The following is a 24,280-nucleotide window of genomic DNA, read 5'->3' on the forward strand; positions in this document are numbered from 1 at the left end:
TTCGATTTTGTTTCTTAATCCACTATGCCAGTCTATTTCTCTTAATTGGTGAATTGAGTCCATTTACATTGATGCTTATAATTTACATGTATTGAAGTATGATTGACATGTTATTTACCTGTTGTTGTTTACTCCTTTTTCTCCTGTGTTTAATTGCTTGCCCTATTTAGTTGGTTGCTTCTGATCTCATTCGTGTCTCTGTGATCATTTTAGTCCTTCTCTTGAACATCTTTCAGTAGCCTGTGTAGGGTTGGCTTTGTCATCATGAAATTCTTTAGCTGTTGTTTGTCATGAAAATATTTCACTTCTCCATCAAACTTGAAAGACAGTTTTGCAGTGTACAGTAGTCTTGGCTGGAATTCTTTTTCATAGAGGACTTGAAGTACTCTTCTTCATGCTCTTCTTCCCTTCATGTTTTGTGAAGAGAAGTCGGCCGTAATTCTGATGGGTTTTCCTTTGAATGTGATCTGCTTCTTTTCTCTAGCAGCTTTCATTATATTATTTGTGCTGAATTTCTGGGAGCTTGACTATTATATGTCTTGGTGTATTTTTCATTGCATTATATTTACTTGGCATTGTGTATGCTTCAGTTACCTGAATGTCAGATTGTTTCCCCATATTTGGGAAATTTTTTGCTATCACTTCTGCACATATTTTTTAATGTCCTTTGTACTGACTCCTTCTTTCTTATTGATACCTATTAGTCTCACATTGTTAAACTTTGCATCATTTTGCTGCTGATGGATTATTCTTTCCTGCATCTTAGCTGTTTTTAAGAGATCCTTGCTTACCTTTTCACTAGCTGCACCAACGTCTTCAAGATGTGAAACTCTGTCTTCACTTTCACTTAAAAGATTTTGCAAGCTTGTGATTGAGATTTTAATTTCCTCTATATCTCTTTGACTCTGTTTCATGCGATCTATTTCTTTCCCGTATTGCTTATTCAGGGAATCTGTCATTTTTCTAATCTCCTCTATTTTTTTTATCAATGTCTTCTTTAGAAGCAGTTATAAATTCTTTTACTGCGGTGATTTTTCAGATTGGGTTTCCTCCCTATGTTTCTGTTGTTGATTCTTTACTTCAGATGCTATTAGTTCTGAGAATTCTTCTTTATTTCAGAAAATAATTCTGCTCTGATTTCCTCTATAACTTTCTGCTTCTGCTTATTTACTATCGATGCTATTAATTCATACATTTGAGCTGAGCTAGTAGAAAGGAATTCCCCCTGAGATCCTCTATGACTTTCTGCTGTTTCTTATTTACTATCGACGCTATTAATTCGTACATTTGAGCCAAGCTAGTGTCTTCTGCACTTGTTCTGTGTGGCCATTAGGTTTCCTCCAAATGTTTCCGTATTTGATTCTTTATACTTTTCTGCTGGATGTTTAAGACCAAGGTAAAGCAGGACCTATTTAACAAGAGTTGTAGCTTTTGGGTCTGATAAGGTCACTGAAATCCCCTCAGGATTTATGCTGAGATCCTGTACCTCAGATTGTAGAACTTTGTCAGTGTCAGCCATGTGGCTGAGTCATGGCCATTTCCTGGCCAATGTGGTCTCTGTAAAACCTGAGAGAATATTTTCTCTCCATGTGACTCTCCTTAGGCACACTCTACATCATTGATCACTTTCCTCTTTGTCCCCATAATCTCCTTGATCAGAAAATTTGGAACACTACTGAGTTATATGACCAGTACAAGTTCTCTTATGTCCTGCGTCTTAATTGACCTTAGAAGGCTAGGGCCAAAATGTTGGCTTTCCTTGCAGCCCTCCTTTTTCCTCTAATTTGGTCTGCAAACTTAGGTTGTTAACCATCCAGATGACAAGCTTATTGTTATTACCATACAACTTAAGCTGTTAAGCTTAACCTCACTATCTCTCTGTATATCAAACATCTTGGGCATAATATGGAACAGGTATTTTGCATCAAGTATCTATATGTTGGACTTTAATTCCCTACAGAATTTGGTAAAAACATTTAAAAATTAGAATATATTTTAAACATAGGCATAAAGAATTATATACTTCTTATGTTTACACATAAGTCCAAAAATTTCACCATATACAACCTTCAAGCAGGACAGTCCCACAGTATTCCTTTTCCTGTCTCTTGCTTTCATTTACCACCCCCTTATTTTTGAATGGCCATCTACCCAAGAGACATCATAGCAGCATCTGGCATGTCTCTGCATTTGATTCTTTACTGCAGATGTTATTAGTTCTGGGATTTCTTTTATATTTCCAATCTTAGTTCCTCTATACCTTTCTGCACCTGTTTCTTTATTTCAGAAGCCGTTGATCCTTTGCTTTCAGCTGTGTGATTCCCTATTTGTTCTGTGTTAGTGTCTTCTGCACTTGTTATGGGTGGGGTTGGGTTCTGAGATTGCAGTTATAACCTTAGCACCTACTGAAGTTCAGGTGCAGACCTCCAAAGTTTGGATCTATGCCGCTGTGCCTGGCTTGGGTCTGGCTGCTGTTCTGAGCTCCTTCCTGCTGCTGTCCTTGGGTGTGAACCTTTTGTGCCCCTCTGACAAGATATTCTGCTCCTGGACTAGCTGGGTCATTCTGTCCCCTACACCCTCTGGAGGGATTGCAGCTGCAGGGTCACACACAGGCCTGTATGCCTGGCCTAAGCTGAGTCTGGAAGGGACAAGGTGGAGTAGGGGTGAAAGGCAGCTCTCCCACACACTCACTGGGCCTGAACTAGGACTGGATCTGGGGGTTCCTGGAACATGGCAGAAATTCCTACTCAGTGTTTGGGGTGGGGGGGTACTATGGAGTTATGGAGCACGTCGGAAGGGGGTGGAAAAGGGTCTCACCCACGCTGCACCTGGGCTGGGACCAGTAGGTCCCACCGGCACAGGGTAGCGGGAACCTCTCCCAAGTGTTCCTGATTTTAGAGGGAAAACTTTTATTCCCACTGCACATAGTATTGTTATGTAATAGCTTTCATCAGATTGAGAAAAGGTCCTTTTGTACCTTTTCATCAGGACTTTCCTCATGAATGAATGTTGGATTTCATCAAAGGCTTTTTTCTGCATCTACTGAAATGACCATGTGCTTTTTGTCCCTATTTCTATTTATGTGATGTACTACATTTGTTCATTTTCACAATTTGAACTATCCTTGCATACCTGAGATAACACCTACTTAGTCATTGATGAATGAACTTTTAATGTTTTGTTGCATTCTGTTTGTCAGTATTTTGCTGAAGATTTTTTTTTTTTCATTTATAGTCATTGAAGACATCGCCATATAATTTTGCTTGGTCCATATCTGTTGTTGGAATTGGGGTAATGCTTTCCAGAACCAATTTGGAAGCACACTTTCATTTTTTATTTCTTTAATAACTTTGTGCAGTATTGGCATTACATTTTCCCAGAAAGTGTTTCAGAATTCCGTGGTGAATTTGTTAGATCCTTGGTTTTTCTTAGTTGGTAGGTATTTTATTTTACTTTGCTTTATTTTGTTTTATTTTGTTTTACTTTTTTATGTTTTTGGTACAGGGCCTGCGGGGTCTACAGGGTCTCACTATGTAGATCACACTCACAGTGATTTTCCTATTTTTAGCCTCCCAAGCAGTGGGATTACAGGCCCGCACCACCATGCCCAGTCTCAATTGCCAGCTCAGAGTGCACCAGGGGCTGGGTTGGCACAGCATGCTGGGGATCGTACCCAGTCTGCTGCGCTCTGCCTAAGTAGGCGCTCTGGTCTGCTCAGCTATCTGGCCGACCCAATTTGTTTTACTTTTTTTGTGCATGTTTGTAATTTCTACAGTTTACAATCATGTTGAGGAGTGGTTACATGAAACATTATAGCTTGTTTTATTTTAATCCTCTTGCTTCTCCTTCCATCTCCTCCTCTGGTTCCCCAGTCACCTTTTATGTACCTGCTGATGCTATTTATTTTGGTATATATTATGTTTTATGATGTTTATATTGATTGGGGTTACTAGGCTCCTGTATATGCCATATCTTTATTCCTCTCATTTCCCCTTATGCTCCCTGCCTCCTGCCCCTTTCACCTTTCTTTGTTTCCACAGTCCAGTTCCCTTTTGGACAAAACCTACCCACTATTCCTTTTGTGTCAATCTTTTATCATTTTCTTTGTGTGTACTATGCCTCATTCAAATGAAGAATATCATGCCATATTCATGCTTGCATGTCTGATTTATTTCACTCAGATTTATGTTTTCCAGGTGACCCCATTTTCCTATAAATTCCTCAAATTTGTCTTCATTTGTAGCAGAGTGCTATTCCATTATATATGGATACCACATTTTGTTTATCCAGTAATTTGTTAATGGGTTGAGAGGCTGCCTCCTGGATTTAGCTATTACAAATTGTGCTGCTATAAACATTGGTATGCAGTTATCACTGTAATATGCTGGCTTAAGCTCTTTGGGGAAGGTACTTAGGAGGGGGATAGCTGGGTTGTAAGGAATTTCTAATTTCAATTCTTTGAGTAATCGCCTTACTGATTTTATAATGGTTGTGCCAGTTTGTATTTCTACATCAGCATGTGTTATTCCTTGGTTTTCTAATGAGTCTCCTTTTTTTCTGGAATAAGATGGAATCTTGGAATTTGTTTTAGTTATTTTTCTCTCCTTGCTGGAACAAAATACTCAACACCTAGAATTAAGGAAGGAAATGTTTATTTAACTCACCATTGTGGAGGATTCAGTTCATAATTAGCTGATTCCAAGGCTAATTACCACTTCCAAGAGTGGTACAGAGCAGAGTGCATCAGTTCAAGGCGGAAGACAGTAAAACAGGAAAAACAAGAAGGGAGGAGCAGCAGCAAAGAACAAGCCTCTTTCCCTCCCTTATATTACATTCAGGTTCCCTGCCTCAGGTGCGTGTAGCACTCACACCCATAATCCCAGTGTAGGATCATGAATTAATCACTATCTCTAGAAACCCGCCACATGACTGCATGAGGCCTTGGAGTGACTTCTATGCACAAACCATAATAGCATTGTTTTAATTTGCATTTCTCTAACAGTCAAAAATGTTGAATGTTTTTTCATACATTTGTTGGTTATGTGTATTTCTTCTTCTGTAAAGTGCTCATTTCTCAAGCCAATTTTTTCTTTACTTTCAAGTAGCTGAAATTTTTGAATTCTTTGTATGTTCTAGACCTCTATTTGAGGAGTAACTGGCAACAATTTTTCCTATTCTATATGTTGTCTCTTCACTCTATTTGTTGAAAATTTTGCTCTATAGAAACTTTTATGGGCCATCTAACTATTCTACTGAGCCATAGAATAGTTATGATGGCTCAACTATTCTACTGAGCCATCTTCCTGGCCCCTTATCTTCTAGAAGGGTTAATGTTTCTGATTTAGTGTTTAGATGTGTGATTATTTTTTATTTTAATTTAGTATATGGCGAGACATAAAGGTCCAGTTTCATTCTTCTACAAACGGATAATGAGTTTTCCCAACACCACTTGTTGAATAGGCTATCCTTCTTCCACCTTGTGCTTTTGGACCCTTTGTCAAGATCAAACATCTGAGGAGGATTCTATATTGTCTTTTGTGTACTAAGGAGATTGGATTATATTTCTCATTTCTAGTTGGGCCTTTATCTTTTGGGATCAAGGTGACAGTGGCTTTCATAAATGAATCTGGTAGCAATCTATCCCTTTCAATTTCTTTGAACAGCTTGAGAAGTATTGATGATATAACAGCCTTCAGATTTTGAAGAAGTCAGCTATGAACCCCATCAGGTTCTTGACATGTTTTAGTTGGTAAATTCTATTATTACTGAGTCAATTTTATTGCTTATGATTTGATTATTAAATATATCTTCTTGGGTAGTTGGTAGTTTGTATGTACCTTGGAATCTGACCACTTCAACATTTGCAAATTTGTTGCAATATAATTTTTCAAAATGGTTACTATAGGGGCCAGGGAGATGGCTCAGTAGAATAAGCGCTTCCCTGGTAAGCACAAGGGCCTGAGTTCAATCCCTGGTTCTGCTAAAGAAAAATAGTTACTATCTTCTGGACTTTAATAATGTCTGTGGTAATTTCACATTTATAATTTCTGGTTACAATTATGTGTCTTTTCCTTCTGTTAGCAAGTCTTGTTTTTGTTTGTTTGTTTGTTTGTTTTTTGCAGTTCCAGGAATTTTATTTTATTCCAGTTTTATTTTATTTATTCTTTCAATGAACTAGCTCTTTCTTTCAGTGATTTGCTTTACAGTTTTTTCATTATTTTCCCTCTCATATTTATACTTTTTTTTTTCTTTTTGCAGAACCGGGCATTGAACTCAGGCCCTTGCGCTTGCCAGGGAAGCGCTTATTTCACTAAGCCATCTCCCCGGCCCCTTCTTTATACTTTTTAAATGTACTTTTGACATGTCCAATCCTATGTTTCTGTTCAGAATATTCTTTAGTATTTTCTTTAAAGCTGGTTTAGCATTCATGGAAATACTCAATTTCTCCAGTTAGTTTGAAGAATAGATTCACTTAGTTTGAAGCTATTTACTCTTAGGGCTTGGAATATTTCATTCCAATATCTTTAACCTTCAGAATTTGTACTTAGATTTCTGCTGTGATTCTGATTGGTTTACCTTTATATGTGATTTTTTGTTTTCCTCTGGCTGCCTTTAAAATTCTGGTCATGTTTTAGCTGAATATCTGTGAATTAAATGAGGATATGCCTTGGTGAACTTTTTTTTTGTGTGTGGAACTGGGGATTGAACTCAAGCCATTGCACTTGCCAGGCAAGCACTTATTCCACTGAGCCATCTACCTGGCCCCTTAGGTGCACTTTCAATTTAATCATAATTTTTTGTTGTTTTATAAACAGCACCTTTTTTGTGGTGCCAGGGATTGAACTCAGGACCCTGCACTTGCTGGGAAAGACCCTATTCTACTGAGCTCTCTCCTTGGCCCAGACAGCACTTTATGTACTTTGAAGTATTTTCTTATGTTTGGTAAATTGTCTTTGATAATTTCTATAAGCTTGTAGGTGAATCCATCTATGCAGTCTTCTTGTTGTTTTCTCTTATTAGCCTTAATGTTTTTGCTGTCATGTGGTAGCTGCTGAATAGGCTTTTTTGTTGTTGTTCTCTTATTTTCTTTTAGGGTTTCTTTGAGTTTTTCATTGTAATTCATTACTTCTTTCCCCTTAATATCAGATACTTTTTCACACTAGTCATTTCTGGAATGTATATATTCTATACTTAACATATTTCAGCTATTTCTCTCTGACATCTTTAAGAGAATTCCACATCTTTGGTGAACTTTTTACTGTTTTACTTAGCTTATGCAGTTTTATTTATCCCCACCCCTAGTGTATTCTTTAGATGAGAGAAAGAAACTAGCTAAGTCAGAACGAACAAAAGTACAATTCTACAAAATAACAACCTGATGTACCCATGAAACCTAATATGCTTTGCTAAATAATTCAATGAACATATACACTTAAACCAATAATATGTCTGCAGGGAATTACAAATAGAGAGTCCGATGAGCTGTTGCACATGCAATTCTCAGGTCACTTCTTTGGCAGAGTGTGAGTGGTCATACTCCAAATCCTCCTATGGCTACTCTGCTGAAAAACTGGTATTAAATCAGACTCAGGGTGTGTTTCTGTCAGGTTGTAAGCATTCTTGCAGAGTCTACTTGGGTCCATGCTTTTATTTTTATTTATTTTTATTTTTTTCCATAATTTTATTGAAAAACAAATAGCAATGAGACAGTTTCAAACCAAATTGGTAAGACAGTTTCAATAATTAACACATTGCACGCATTCTTCCTAGTGGTTAATTACTGTACAAGATGTGGACATGATATCCTATTTACAAACACTATTAGAACAAATCCCTCTATTCATTAAGAGAATGCAACTATATATCTATCCTAACCATTTTGAATACACAGACACAAAATGGACATTCATCTTTATCCCCTTTTTTGTTTAGTTCCATCATCTGAATATTATAGGTGTGTTAACTCAGCAAAATATTCTAAAAGAGTCCAGGAGTCCATAATAGTATTGGGTCTCCACTTCACTGGCAATGTCAGAAATTGTTGACCTGAGTCCCCTACAGCTCAACATAACAGCATGACTTTACTTCTTATACTTTGTTTTTATACTTTTCTGCTGGATGGTTAAGACCAAGGTAAAGCAGGACCTATGCAACAAGAGTTGTAGCTTTTGGGTCTGATAAAGTCACTGAAATCCCCTCAGGATTTATCCTGAGATCCTGTACCTCAGATTGTAGAACCTTTGTCAGTGTCAGCCATGTGGATGAGTCACGGCCATTGCTTGGCCAATGTGCTTTCTGTGAAAGCCTGAGAGAAAGTTTTCTTTCCATGTGACTCTCCTTAGGCAACTATACATCATTGATCACCTTCCCCTTTGGCCCCATAATCTCCTTGATCAGAAAATTTGGGACACTACCAAGTTACATGATGTTATAGTACAAGTTCTCATATGTCCTGAGTCTTAATTGAGACTTGGAAGGCTAGGGCCAAAATGTTGGCTTTCCTTGGGGCCCTCCTTTTTTTCATAAGCTTGTCTTCTGGATGGTTAACAACATAAGTTTGCAGACCAAAATTAGAGAAAAAGGAGGGCCATGTTTTTATATTAGGAACTCTTGCTGTCCCTCTCCCTTGGTGTAATTGTGGTTTTGGCAATGAGTTCACTGGCTCTCAATTGACCTCTGAGGGAGGTTTATTCCTATGGAATCAGTTAAACTACAGCCTTAAAAGGCTAGTCTATTGTAGTGGAGTCTATCAAGGCTATTTGCAAAAGTATATGTCATCATACTCTGCTTTGGATTTCTCTTTAGTCTAGACAAGGAATCCACAACTATAGTGTAAGCATTATAACAACTTATGCCTTGAGACCCTCAGTTATTGTACACAAATGCAAGGGCTGTATCTCTCATACTGGTAAAAAACCCAACATGCATCTAAGTTTTTAGTGTCTACCATCCAAAACCCAGGGGGATATGAGTTTGTTTAACACCAAAGGAGAAAATAGAAGACAAATATAACTAATAAAAAAACAAAATGGTTTTTTTCTCCCTAAGTTCTCTTTTCTGTGGTATGGGAAGGAGAAAATAGGAGAGGGGCAAAGAGTTTTATTAATGCTAAGAATTTGTTATATATTTAGAAAGCAGTAACAGTGAAGACATGTACACAATCAGTAATGAAAGATGAGGTTGGCAATAATTTTGATTCTTTTACATTTAGGTAAGCATGCATTTAGAGCTAATATATGGTCTTTTTTGGAGAATGTTCTATGTGCTACAAAGACAAATGTATATTTTGTTTTGAGGTAGAGGAAACATTCTATAGATATAAATTAAATCTATTTGTTTGAAGGTTTGATTCAACTCTGATATTTCTTTGTTGATTTTTTTTTGTTTAGTTGATCTATTTGTGGCCATGGTGAATTGAGGTCCTATAGTACATCTAAACTCATGATAATCTACTGAACAAAAATATAAACCATTAAACTGAACACATACAAATATTACGACTCGTGACCTAGACCTTTATCCTTTTTTTGCATACTGGGAATTGAACTCAGGACCTTGCACTTGCCAAGCAGGCTCTTATTCTACTGAACTATCTCCTCAGCTCCCTAAACCTTTATCTTATGGTTAAAAGCTATAACAAACCTAGGGTAGAGTTATCTAAAATAGTTAAATAGAAAATCAGTGATACATTTCACTTATCATTCATGCATTCATATTTATTCGTTAATTCAAGTTTGGGTCCATATAGCAGGAAAAACAAGATATTATATCATCAGAAGTCTTATAGCTCTGGGTTATAATGTTTACAAGTTCATTTGTCTGCCCGTAATTACCATTGATTGTGCTTTTATTCTTTGGAGTTTCAGTGAGAAGCTAGTGAAGAGGGTGTTGGAGAATGTCACTTCTTCACTTATTCCATTATCTACTTCTTCTCTTCTCATTATTTGTAGCAAATGTAACAACAGACCTTTTTGTGATACCAGGAATTGGATTCTGGATCTTTTGCTTTCCAAGCAGGCACTTATGCTGTTGAGCTGTCTCCTCAGCCCAAGAGATAATTTTTGATTGATACTAACAAAGTATGCTTGTCTCTTAAAGGAAGGGTAGACTTCCACTTTTATTTATTTATTTATTTACTTATTTATTTGGTATCAGGGATTGAACTCAGGACCTTGTGCTTGCCAGGCAAGCACTTATTGTACTGAGATATCTCCCTGGCTGAGAGTTCCATTGTTAAAGAATACATTGTGTGTAATAGTTGATAAATTGTATAAAGTGTACAAGATTAGAAGCTTAACTAATTCAGCAGTTTTACATACTAGTATGTAGAGGACATGCCCTAGGGTGGCTGTTTACACCCCAGAATGTTGAGACAGTTGATTGTGTCAACTTGAGAAGTTTACAAGTTTAAGTGACTCAGCAGGGGCCGTGGTCTTAATTTTGTAAATATCCTGTGTCTCTGCAAGAGGAGGGACTGAGATTGTGTGAATGCTACACGCACCCGAGGGCAGATAGCCTACGTAAAATATGAGGGAGGAAAAAAAGGATAGTCCCTCCTTTTTGTTGTTGCTTCTGCTGTCTTTCATAGCCATGAACTGCTGACCCACTGCCATACCACCCTGCCACAGAGCTAGCTGTTTACCATCTAAAACTCCCACAAACTCGGAGCTAAATAAGCTTTTCATTCCCTAATTTTGGGCTTTTTTTGTCTCAGCAACAAGACAAAAGAGGCACTAGGGAGATAGCTCAGTGGCCTACATGCCCGCCTGGTAAGCGCAAGGTCCTGAGTTCAATCCCCACTACCAACAAAACAAACAAAGCAACCAAAACAATGGGGTAAAATAGAAACTCAAGCTAACTTAAAACAGGACTTGAGAGTGAGTCGTGTTTCAACATTCCAGAAACTTGCACTTCTATGGATTCAACCAGTTGATAAGGACAGGTTCAAATGGAAATCCTGGATACCAATGGGAAAGAATGGGAACTCCATAGCACCTGTGACAACTGTTCTTTTAGAATTGAAAGATGCCGCTACAGCTATACTCTTTCTCTTACCTTTGAGTCCCTCTAACTATATTTTGTGGCAATGAGTGCTGTGTCCTCTGTATGTATGTGAATGTGTGTATTTTGTGTAAAATATAAGGAGGAGACAAATGTATTTTGAAGAATGAGTTTCAGGTTTCAGTCTTCTTAAGGGAGTTGCTGTCAGCTCTAAAAAGGATCAATCAGAGCAGTATATGCTGGCCAGCTGAAAAGAGTGAGGTAGATCAATTCAGAGGTGGTGGGTGTTATGAGAGTTTCATTCTTTGCTTTTAGCTGTAGATAGATGCAGTCTCTTTCACAGAAGGCTCTGTGCCTTCCAAACAGAATGGTAACATTTTCTCTGCTTTCAAGGGATTGCTACCCTATACTCTTTAACTCACTTGTTTTACTACTATTGAGTTTATACTCCAGCTTCTATTATTCACTTATTGTCACAAGCTACCAAAACACTAGAAAGCAAAGTAGTTATATTGTTGCAGAAAGTCTAAAGACAATCAAACAGAGCATCCAAGTATATCAGAAAGTGGAATCAATGAAGATTTCTTAAAAACCTCAGTGTGTGGAAGGTTGGGCAGGGTAAGGAGAGAAAGGTTTTTTGCTTTTCCTCTATATATATTTTAAAATTAATTTTATTGAGAAACAAATAGCAATGAGACAGTTTCCAAACCAAATAGTAGGACAGTTTCAATAATTAATACATTGCATATTGTTGTCTTCGTAGTAGTTATTCATAGCACAAGATGCAGACATGATATCCTGTCCAGACACTATTAGTAGAAATCTTTCTTTTCATTGAATTAAGAGAAAGTAGCTGTATATCTATCCTAACTATTTTGTATATACAGATACAAAATGGTCCTTCATTTGTGTTCCCCTTTTATTGTTTAATTTTGTCAGAGATGCGTATTCCATTGCCATTTAAGTATTGTAGGTGTGTGAATTCAGCAAAATAATCCAATATAGTATAGTAGTCCATAATAGTAGTGGGTTATCCGTTGGACCGGCAATGTCAGAAGTTGATTTGAGCCCTTTACAGCTCAGTATATTACTCTTCCTCTATATCTTTTAGAAAAAAGTAAAGAAGGTTTATTTCAAAAAGAAACTTACAAAGTGAATGAGCAATACTTCAGGCATAATATGCAAATATTTTTGCATTTACCATACTTATTTAGTAGGCATATTTATATAATCTACTATAGCAGCACTAAGTTTACATAACATTCTAACCAAATCCTTATCACTTTGTACATCAATAGGAATTATGATTTCTTGATTAAACTGATACTTTCTAGACACTACAAAACTTGAGCCAGTGTGTGTGTGTGTGTGTGTGTGTGTGTGTGTGTGTGTATGAAAATGTGTAAATGTGTTTAAAACTAGATTCTAGTGTTTACTTTCTTTGGGAAGCACGTGTTTAGGAGGACAGCCAGTTTGAATTAAGACATGACACAGCCATAGACTGCGGAGACACACTATTTACAATCTTTCTGCACTTGACTACTACTCTACTTGTGGCACAAAATGATTTTGCTATACATAATGTACCAGTAATTAACCTGGTAAGTTTTCTTTGAGCTCCTCTTGGCTCTTCCATGCTTTGTGTAGTGCCTTTTAAAACACTAAATCAATTTTTTAGTTTAAGTACAAAAATATATTGTGTATGAGTTGATTTGCTCATAAAATTGTCATATTTGATATATTTAAAGTAGTGAAGGCCTCAGGGAGGAAAACAGAAAAATTCAGGGGAGAAACCAAGCAACTCCTCGGAATTTTTTTTCCTCTGGGTCTCCATACCTCTACTCTACTCAGACATGCAGCACATAATAATGAATACAGTCTTGGAACATACACCGAGATTGCTCTAAGGCAACTAGGATTCAAGGTAATTGTAATTTTTAAAAAAATAGGTTTCACCGTTGTTTGGAACCATCTACAATTCAATTTACTTTATCGCACAAGCTATGAATAATTCTGTGAAAGAGAATGGACAGGCTAGCTCTGCCAGGCTGGTTCAACATTCCAGAAACATGCACTTCTATGGATTCAACCAGTTGATAAGGACAGATTCAAATGGAAATGGAATTTCAGAATATGTAATCCTGGACACCAACGGGAAAGAATGGGAACTCCATAGCACCTACACTGTGGACATGGAAATGGAGCTGCTACGTTTTCGAGGGACCTCTATTCACTTCCCTGGGGGCAGGCCCCCAAGAGCAGATGCGAAGTGCTGGTTTGCGGAAGGGAAGATCTGCCGTGGAGGTAAGGAAATAACTATTAGAAAATCACTAATAGTTATTTAACTAGCTGGGGTCAACAGGGAAGCACTTTAGGAAAAGGCATATTTTAATATTGAAACAGTCATAATGTCTGTCATTTCCATTCAGATGATAAAAACATTTTGGCACTTTATCTACTTAACTTAAAGTAATAAGAACAAGAGATACTTTCCATTCTTAAATAATCAACCACAACTTAAAAGCCTCCCCATCACTCATTTTTTAAAAAGATCCCACCCTTCCTAAAGAGGTTATTCTAATAAGAGGAAGGAATTTGCCTTCTCCTCAGTCCTTTGTAATCTGTGACCTGTGATTGATTCCCATGCAAGAAAGGTCACCTATCTCTCCCCTGATCTGTCCAAACCCTGCCAGTAAGGTCCTACCAAAGAAATACCATATCTACACTATCTGTTCTCTCAACTCCCATTGTCCTAAAAGTCTATACCTTGCAGTTTAGTACAAAATTAAGTTTCAGTTGTTTCTTCTGTGTTTGTTGTATATCCCCACTTTCCAAATACACTGTTATTTGAGGGCATGGACCACAGCTAATAATGCCACACAGTAGGCATCCAGTTAACACTTGCAATTTAAATGACTAGTAGAATTGCTCTAGCTTGTAGAAGAGGTGAAACTGCAGCAAACCTCTGAAAGCCAGAGGTGACCTTTGGAAGGGCTCATATATTTTTATGCAAGTGTATACTGCACTCTTCCAAGACCAAATGCTTCCATTTGAAATTGGCTTTGATTTCTATTTTGTTTTAGTATGACATATCCAAGTTCCTCTCTATTCACATCATTATATCTTTTCCTCTGAAATCTTAGTAATCTATTCAAATATTTAAATTATACAGAGGCTAATTTACATGCTGATGAAAACAATAATTATCAAAACCAGATTTACCTTCCCCTTCAAGGACAAGTACTATTTTTTTCATCTATAACCCATGAGTTATGTGGCCTCAGGTGAATTAAAAGTGTCTTTTATTTTATGAAGGCAACATAATACTCACACTTCACAGGTAAGACAACATATTTGTTCTCAAGAACTCTATTGCTGTCCAGCTTAAATTAAAGTACTCAAAGTTTTCCATTCGTAGACCTTTCCTGCCAAAGAAACACCCCAGTCAGCCTTAATTCATGTGATTTGTTATTGTCAGAGTGGTGAGTGGTTTTGCTTCAGAACAGTGAAATTGCTTTCTGTGTCCATAAAGTCAACAAGACAGACTGTGCTGTAGAAAAATGGAATTAGGTTAGGTAGATGTGACTTGATTTTAGAGTCACCAGAAAGCATGAAGAGTCTCTCTGGTGCTCTTTATTTATTGCCTTTTTCTGATAATGCTGTTCTTCCTCTTCCTCTTGTTCTCTGCAGGCATCGATCCTGCCTTTTCCATGATGGTCTGCCTTGCTCTACTTATGGCCCTCCTATTTATTAACGGAATTGCTTACTTTATAAGGTACATTTTTTTGTTGTTTTTGTATACAAAAAATACAAACCCATAATAGCCTGGTTAATATTGATTTCCAGGAAGTTATATTTCAGTACAATTGCCCCATTACATGATCCACTGATATTTTTTGTTCCATAGTGATTTACCATCCCTACCAGCAGTGTTTTTATGATGGCAAGAATAACTTCCCCATCCGTGTTGTCAGTATTGTTTCCTATGAGTAGAGTTGGCTCTAAACACAATGGTGAAATAAGCAAACAAGTACTTCAGGGTATTATCTGTGCTTGTTTTTGTCTATCAGTGTTTCTTATATCCATTTGATTCTATAAATGGGAATACCAGGTAGAATATTAATGAGTTCTAAAAATTAAACAGATTTTGACTAAACTCAAGCTCTAGGAATAATTGTTCTAGCTCATGGGATTGTAATGATGTTTAAACCAAAGTAAGTAAAAATACTTTTTTCAGGGCCTTGGGCTTGCCAGGGAAGCACTTATTCCACTGAGCCATCTCCCTGCCCCCTAGTAAAAATACTTTGAACAGCACCTAACTTTAGTAGGTGTTCAATAAATAGTAAATATCAAATTTTTCCCAGGAATAGGGGACTGTCTTGCTAATTGTTGGAAGCCCAGGATGCTCACTTTGAATCTGTGCTTTTTTTCTAGGATATTATGGACCAGATTTCTACTATTTTTCTTTCTTGTACAAAAGCTACCCTTACTAACTATCAGCACCACAGTTTTTTTAAGTCTTTATCTTTTTTTCCATTACATTCCCTGATAGGTGAACAACTAATCTGATAATTTTTTTAGGGCCAAGTTTAAGTGACAGAAAATGGTTTGACATCACACTGATGTGGGTATATCTTGCATTTTAAGACTTGTACCCTGTCTGTGCAATGAGAGCTTGGCAAAAGTGAAAAAAGAAATAAATCAGAGCCCTCCCACTTTACCGTGCAAACCATATCTTTGTTACCTCCTTTTATGGGTAGTCCTGACAGCACTATGCCAAGGACTAGTAGGGAATAGAGTGTAGCTATTTTGGTGAGTTCCAAGAAAACTGTCTGGAGTATATTCAATAGCCATGTACCTTGAAAAAGACATTTAACCTTTCTTGGCCAGAATTTTTACAAAGAGTGAAGGATTTGTATTAGATAATGTTTAAAAGTGCTTTTGGCTCTGATATTTTAATGGCACTGTGAAATCATAGATTGAAACCATAACAGATGTTACTTTTAGTATTTAATGTGTTGGTATCATTGTGAATGTCTAAAATCATCTAATATCCCCAACAGAAAATTAACAAAGACACAAAGAATAGTAAGCAGCCTATGAGTTGTTAAAATACACTTGATAAACACATTCATTTAAAAGAAGATTTGCTTCTAATTTCTGGGACTGTGATGTATCTCTGCTAAGACAATAAATTTCATATCTTTAGCTTCCTCCAAAGAATAACATCCTTAGATACTTAGTAAAAATGAATGGCACTTGTGCGAAACAATTCCCCTTTCTAGATAGATTTGAGGGTTAATAGACTGTCAAACCAGTGCCAAAACATCCCTGACAAAATGGACAATGGAGTCATACTCAGTAGTTTATGTTACTTGTAAGTCTCCCAAATGATAGCTCTCCCTAGTCTTTCCTATTGAATGGACTGGCTCTTTGGACTTCAACTAATCCCAGCCTGCAAATCTTGAGAAGAGAAGGTGGGGGTAGAAAGAACCCATGGGGTGGTGGGTTTGTTTGGAGCTTGTGGGCTAAAGGGCAAAGAAGACTGGAGAGGAAAATGATTGGAGAGGGACATGATTAGAGAGGAAAATGATTGGAGAGGAAAATGAGTTTGAGACAATTGGTACTTCAAATGGTCACAAAAAACTCAGAGATGGGAGAGAGGTACATCATTTTCCAGAGTCACTTGCTTCTTGGTTCTTCAGCTAACAAAGCACAAAAGATGCCCCCTCTTTGCTGCTTTCCTCCCTCTCTCTGCCCACCATGGCTGCAATCAGAAGAGCCGAGCGGCTGATGAGTTTCTGTAATAGATGGTGATTACTTGCAGGAGAGTGACTCTCTGTTCCTTCCTTTTCTCTGTGTTTTGATTGCTTAAGTTTTTTTTTTTTCAGAAAGAAAGGCGTGCAAAGAACCCAACCACCCCAAAACAAAGAATTCTTTGAACTCCTCTTTTCTCCCTACTCCTCTGAACTAGATTGCATTGCCTTTGTATAAAGCTCTCCCGTGCTTTGTAATACTAATGATGATAATGATAATAATGAGCCCTTATACTTTCATAGTGCTTCACTCTTTTCAGAGCATTTTCACATACATTATCTCATTTGATTTTCAAAACAACTCTATGAAGCGGGTAATGCAAGGACTATTATCCTGCTAGAAAAGAGACACTGAGGCATGAAAAGGTTAACTCATTTATCTAAGGTCACCTTCACTTGGCTAATTACTGGCAGACTGCACTGTCCCTCATCTCTGGATTGGGAATCCAGTTCACTTTCTACTAGACTGTATTTTGTAGAATGCTTATTTTTACAGGTGTAGATGGCTTAAGACAATTCATTGCACATATGAAACAAATGTTAGGGGGTAATGTTTTACTTGCCAAAAGATTCATGTGCTCTACACAAGAATTCACTGCAGGGTTCTTTTAATTTTCTCTGCAGGGCAGCATCTCCCACCCTGATAAGGGACACATTTGTTGGCAGACAATTAGAAACACATTAATTGTTTGTTTACAAACCAGTGAAATCACTGAGAAAAACTGACTGGGTTGCTAATACTTAAAGCTACATTGACATAAACTTCTACTTAGAGCAACTTCACTAAGCATTTTGAGTTAGTGTATTTTTTTCCTTCTTATGTAGTGACTTTACTACATTCCAAGAATGCCCATTATGGGGTTATAAAAAACACAAAGATAAATGTAGATGTCAGAATCTCTAAGACAAAAACAAAACAAATGGAACACCCCCCCCCCCCGCAACCACACAGACTAATTCAAGGCTTCCTTCAGGTCCTCAGGTTTCTTGATCAGATCTACCTGACCCTGTGAATAGACATCATAAATGTTTCTGTGTCAGTAATTGATTTCTACAAGATAATTACATTCACTGAGAAATAATGGGCATGTTTGGAGAGAATCTTGTTTTAACTGTGTCTATGTAATGCTCAGACAAGAGAGCAATTCAGTAAAATAAAAATAAAACACAGTCAGTCCAGTTGTTTGGAATTATGTAGACAAAGCAACAGGCTGACTGAATTTTTCCATTTTTCAACCTGTTGCTTTGGCAACGAATAGATGCAACGTTGCAAGATAAGTGGTCTTATGGGCAGAAATCTGGGCCTATAGTCAGGGACCAAGGATTCAAGTTACAGTTCTACCTAAGACTAGGGAATCTCACCTAATTTGCTTAATTTTGTTTTGTTTTCTTATTGTATTTCTGTTGATAAAATGGAGATTGATGAATCTTGGCCTTATTTTTATTTTTTATTTATTTATTTATTCATGTATTTATTTATTTTTGGCGGAACCGGGGATTGAACTCAGACCCTTGCGCTTGCCAGGGAAGCACTTATTCCACTGAGCCATCTCCCCGGCCCCTTGGCCTTATTTTTATTAGGAGAAATACTGTGCCATATCAGAAAAATATATTGAGTTCTTTAGAATTATTTAGAGGTAGGTATTGTTTTGAATGTGCCCTTGATATGGAATTCACCATTTTATTAGTCTGAGATACTATCTCCATGCAGTGCTCTCATCATTTTCTTTTGATGCTTGTTCAAAAGCATTTTAATTTTTCTCTTTTCCTCTGTTTAACTTTGCAAGTCATGAGGGCCAGGATTGTTGCCTTCATTTGCTGTGGGTATTATGGTAAACATCTGTGTAGAGTTTTCTTCCCAATTATTTTGTATATTCTTTAGCTACTACCTTAGCAAATCAAACATACTTTTGCAAAAATATCCATTCCCCTGTGACCTGATTTCATGTTTATTTCAGGCGTCGTATAAATAAAATCCAGCTGATTAAAGGACCCAACAGAATTCTACTAACTTTGGAGGATGTAACATTTATTAATCCCCACTTTGGCAGTAAGGTAAGAAATAGCTCTTTCTCTTGCCGCACCTTGCAATAAATGACTATTGAGTTCCTGGCATGTGTCTAGTCTGAATTTTAATGCACTGTAAGAGTAACATACATATTGAATTTAGAAGACATGGTTTTAAAAAGTGTAAAATATCTCATTAGGATATGAAAAAGATATAAAACATTGATTACATATAAAATAATATTTTAGATATATTAGGTTAAATGAAACACATAAAGGTTAATTTCCCTTGTTTTTGTTTTTGTTTTTCAATGTGACTACTAGAACACTTAAAATTATATCTGCTGCATGGAATATTATTCAGCCATAAAAAGAAAAAAAATCTTGTCATTACAGCATTAAGTATGGAACTGGACATCAACATGTAACGTGAAATAAGTTAGGCACAGAAAGACAAGTGTCACATATGCTTACTTATGTGTGGACCCTATAAAAGTTTACTTCATAGAAGTGTACAGTACAATAGTGGCTCCTAGAAAATAGGAAGTGTATGAGTCAGTGAAATAGATGTAGGTTAGGTAGCTGCTACCAAAATACACTTATTTGTAATGTTCTGCATAATAATAGTAGAACTATAATTTATAAGAACTTATCATATATATTATAAAAAACTATGAGAGGCATTCAAAGATTTCCAACAAAAACATATGGTAGAAATGATAGGTTTAAAGAGATAGAAATACTAACTACCCAATACAATTGCTATACATTGTATAAAGATAAAAAATAATTGCACTGTACGACCATAAATATGTACAATTATTAAATATTAATTAACAGTTGCATAATGTGGCTCATATTACATTTTTGGTACACACTGCTGAAAAAAATAGTGCGAAATAAATGCAGTATGTTTTGGGCAACAGTTTAACTTTGACTTCATAGAGCCCTTTTTTTGTATGTTCGGACTCAAGATTTGATGATTTGTTTCTCATGGGCAGGGGTATGATTTTGTAATGCTAACCTGTAAAAACCAACATGATACTTACAGTATAACAGGTTCGTGTGAAGTTTGGTGGACAAAAAACACTAGGAAAAGAGCACTGAGTTTCAACAAGGAGTTCGGGCTGCTTTTGTTTTATTATAGGTGATCGTTATTAAGGTCCTGCTACTATGCTCTAAGCCTGGCCTAGACTTTCTGAGAGATAGCATGTAGTCTTTGCCCTCAAGGGAATTGTAGTCAAGTTAGAGAAACAAATCATATCACACAAGTGAGTTGATAGGTGCAATATTACACACAACAAATTAGAAATACAGTGGGACTTCAAAGGACAAAAAAATTGGTGGAGGGAAGCTTTCAAGAGACCCAGAACCACAGCTGAATCTTAACCAAGGAAGGGTAGAAGTTAGCTAGGTCACAGATTATAGGCTTGGTTAACCTTTATGTTATAAATATACATATAGGTATATAAATATACCAAAACTTTTAAAAAATAGCAGCCAGAATTTTGAAATTATACATGAAAATCTGGATCTCTGGGTTTCCTTTAGAATTTGGGTGACAAGTGATTGTGTTCTATTACACACATATAACTATAAATAAAATATTGTACTGTATAATCAAAAATAGAAGAACACTGTAAAATGGAAAGAAAGTACAAAAGGAAAGAGAAACTGGGTTGGGAAATGGTGAAAAGAAGGAAGGGAAAAACAAAAAGAAAAAGAAATATATACATATATATGTAGGTAAAATAATTATACTATTAATTTCTACACTATTAATTTCTCTTCATTCATTGAAAAGAAAGATTTGTGCTAATATTGTTTGGATAATGAAATGCTGATAGTTTATACTCTGAGTAACTACTTTAAAGATAGTAGAGGGGTTGGGAAGATGGCTCAGTAGAATAAGTGCTTGTCTGGCAAGTGCAAAGGACTGAGTTCAATCCCTGGTTCTGGCAAAAAAAAAAATAAAAATAAATTAATAAATTAATAAAGATAACACAATGCAATGAATTAACCAACATTATCTTCCTAACATATTGTTTTGAAATTTTGATTTTTCTTTAAAATAAAATTATATAAAATCAAAATAGCTAGAAGAGAGGATTTTTGCTTATCACAAAGAAGTGATAAGTGTTTGCAAAGCTGGAGAGTCTAAGCATCCTGAAGTGATCAATATGCAGTATATAAGTATACCAAAACTTCACATTGTACCTCATAAAGATATAAATCATTGAAAAGAAAAATTTTTATGTTTATTTTTTTAATGTATTTAGTACAAGGTCTATAGGGTTTCACTACGCGGATTGGACTCCTAGTGATCCTCCTGTTTTTCAGTCTCCGAAGTGCTACGATTATAGGTGCACGTCACCATGCCCAGTATCAATCGCTGTCTCAGCAAACCCTGTGGGGTGGGGCACACCTGAGATTGAATCCCCAGCCCCTGCTTCTGGCTAAACAGGCACTTTAATCTGCTGAGCTATCTGGCCGGCCCAGAAAAATAATTTTTTCAATTAAAAAGTTGGTCAATCTTACTAGGTATCATTGTCACAATTGAAAGAAACACCACAGTAGGTTTTCCTTTGGAAAAGGAAGTTTCTCTGCACTTTTGATTTTCTATTACTCTATATTACCTGATACCCGGGCTACTTTAACCATTTATATTATCTTCTTGTATGCTATGGGCATCCTAAGTGGGGGACACTGCATAAATCGCAGCTTAGAGAAGAGAGTATGTGGAGAAGAGTTTGGCCAAACATACCTAGCTTGACTGTTGCCAGTCTATGTGGCTGCAATAATGAGTCTAGTCTTTGCAAATTCTTGTGATGGCAGGATGTAGGGAGAAGATGCAAACACAACATATTGTTTCCACGTGGCACTTGTTATTGCTATTCTACTGTAGTAGATTTGAGAATTAATTATCTCAGTGACCAAATTGGCCACTTACTTAAATGTAATATGGGAAAGTATATTTATTTAGTTGGCATGGTGACAGTGGATTTCTATAGTACTATCTTGTGCATGCAAAGTCAAGTGAATTGTTGAGTTGCTTAGTTTACTTCTCATTTACAACTCTAATTTCTACATTTTAAAATCATCATATCGCTTTATAAGATTGGCATCATGCTCTTAGAAGTGTATTGACAAAAGTAAAAAAAAAATCACTGGCTGAAAGCTACATTCCACTCTCATGACAAAACTTACTAATGTTAGTCTTCATTTTAAAAACCTGCTAGAAGACACTGTGATGCAGAGTGGTGGAACTTGTCTTTATTTATCATATTCAATATAGCTAGTATGAATATTTGTATCTCAAGTGGTAGAATGCATAAATGTTGGAGTATAGCTCTGGAACAATTCCAATATATAACTCATTACTAAGAAAAAATTAATTCTGTGACAAGATATTTGATTCAGAATTGGGTGATAAGTAGTAGAAGTCAGTGTCTAAATGTATCAAAATATAGTAAAGTTTTGGTAAAAATAATCTCACTTAAAAAATCTCTGCTTCTTCCTTATCCATGTCAAAATGGTAGATATGTCAATTGCCTAGATATTTGCCTTTAAAGTTTCAAAATAATAAATGTAGCTGAATTTTTGACTGAATTCATTTTTCTTTGCAAGGATTTGAAGAATCTATTAAAGTCTAGAAAACCTTCATCTAAGCCTCTTCTTTTTTTTACTAAAACTTAAAATATACTTTTGTGAGTAAAGCATGCCCATTCTCATCAAATACTGATAAGTAGCATAGGGGCACTACAGTCAAGTGAATGGAATTCCTAGTTTTAAAATTTTGCCCCTGATGGTAGATCCTTTTTTTCACTTATGCGCAAATTTTGACAAAATGAGAATAAAAAATCAGTCATAACCAGTTTTTGTCATATGAGTGAGAAGAATAAGTAGCAATAAGAATTAATATCTATATAAGAAATATCTCTTTTATTTTAATATTTTTGTCTAGGTGAAAAAAATGGCATTACTCTAGAAGAACATAGCTTTTGGTCTCAAGATGGCATTTGGAATTTGGCTTGTAAAAGGAATTCTGATGGGAAAAGATGGGGATAGCACACATTTTCCTTAATTGCTGTGTAGTCACAGACTTGCAGCTGGCTGTATCTAATCAGTCAAGTAGCCTAGCCAAAAATTCCATCCAAAGGAATGTCTGAAAGATTAAACTCTTAGAGAATATAAAAATAATTCAGTCTAGAAAAATTGACAGGTCAGGAGAGGTCAAGTTAGGAGAAGTTTTTAGAAGAAAGTAAAACAGAATTCCAAATATATGTGCATTTTGGCAGCATCTATCACTTCCTCCATTGCACTTTAGGGAGAGGTCTATGCCTTCTTATACAGATCAAGGTGGTCCTGCTGGACTATATTGGATTATTTTGCTGCATTCACATACCTACAATATTTAAATGGCAATGGAATACCCATCTCTGACAAAGCTAAACAAATAAAGGGGATACAAATGAAGGATCATTTTGTATCTGTATATACAAAATAGTATATATTTTGTATATATTTACATGTATATATTTCTCACAGGGATAACTTGAATAGCCATGAATCAGAGTTGAGTTTTGTTTCTTTGCATCAGAAGAAAGCACATCTTTCTTGTTTAAAAAACACTAAAGTAATATAATATGTATATCTAGCTTAGACTATATGTCACAGACTATTTTGATTGGTGTAAAACAGATTGCGTATCACTTGTTACTTTGATTCATACTTGGACATTTAGTAATGTTTATGTGTAGGATAATGATGTGACAGATATTCTCAGTGAACTAATTGCAGTTTAAGAATGATCAGGACTCCTGAATGCTAGAAAAAAGTTATCTCACATATCATAGGGAAAAAAGAGAAAGAAAAGAAGAGTGATGTATAGCTGACAAGTTCAATTTTCTTTATAAACATTCAATTGCAAAGCTCCTTTCTCATATCTATTATTCTGAATATTTTTTAATATAGAATGTCATGAAAATTTTTCAGTCATATGCTCTGTGCAGGAAGATACCTAGAAAGTCTCTTGTTGAGAACATAAAAACTTGAGACTCTTACTCACAGTTTTCAGTAACATCACCATGACATTTCATGTCTTTCATAACCTAGAATTTTTCCAAAGCTTTAGAGTTGTTAGGTTTTTATTTAAAAAATGAAAGTGTTCTGTTCATTTTTAGAGAAGTCACAAAAGTAACAACTAAAAGTTGTAAAAGTCATGATAGTGTGGATCCCAAAATGATAGCTGAAGATTATCTTTTTACTGTATTTTTAACTTGTAGATTATAGTCAGCTAATATAGATCTGAGGGTAATGCCTATAATTTAGTATGAAAACCAGTGATCTCTCCAAATAGGTAATTCTTCACAAATTCTGGAAAAAATGAGTCAAAATATTCTCCCAGGAATATTTGTAAACAAACTAGTACACACATAAATATTTATTGAATTAAT

General features: G+C 36.0%; 1 protein-coding gene across 1 annotated transcript in view; it reads left to right on the top strand.

Annotated features, from left to right (window-relative positions):
* Positions 1–24,280, top strand: part of Gucy2f (guanylate cyclase 2F, retinal) — a 142,918-nt gene that overhangs the window by 29,526 nt on the left and 89,112 nt on the right. The window contains exons 4-6 of the mRNA XM_004640047.1: positions 12,951–13,305; positions 14,692–14,776; positions 18,776–18,872. Of these exons, the coding sequence (XP_004640104.1) occupies positions 12,951–13,305; positions 14,692–14,776; positions 18,776–18,872 (537 nt within the window). The remainder of the gene's footprint in view (positions 1–12,950; positions 13,306–14,691; positions 14,777–18,775; positions 18,873–24,280) is intronic.

This window comes from Octodon degus, unplaced genomic scaffold (genome assembly GCF_000260255.1).
Source record: "Octodon degus isolate 3935 unplaced genomic scaffold, OctDeg1.0 scaffold00117, whole genome shotgun sequence".
Lineage (NCBI taxonomy): Eukaryota > Metazoa > Chordata > Mammalia > Rodentia > Octodontidae > Octodon > Octodon degus.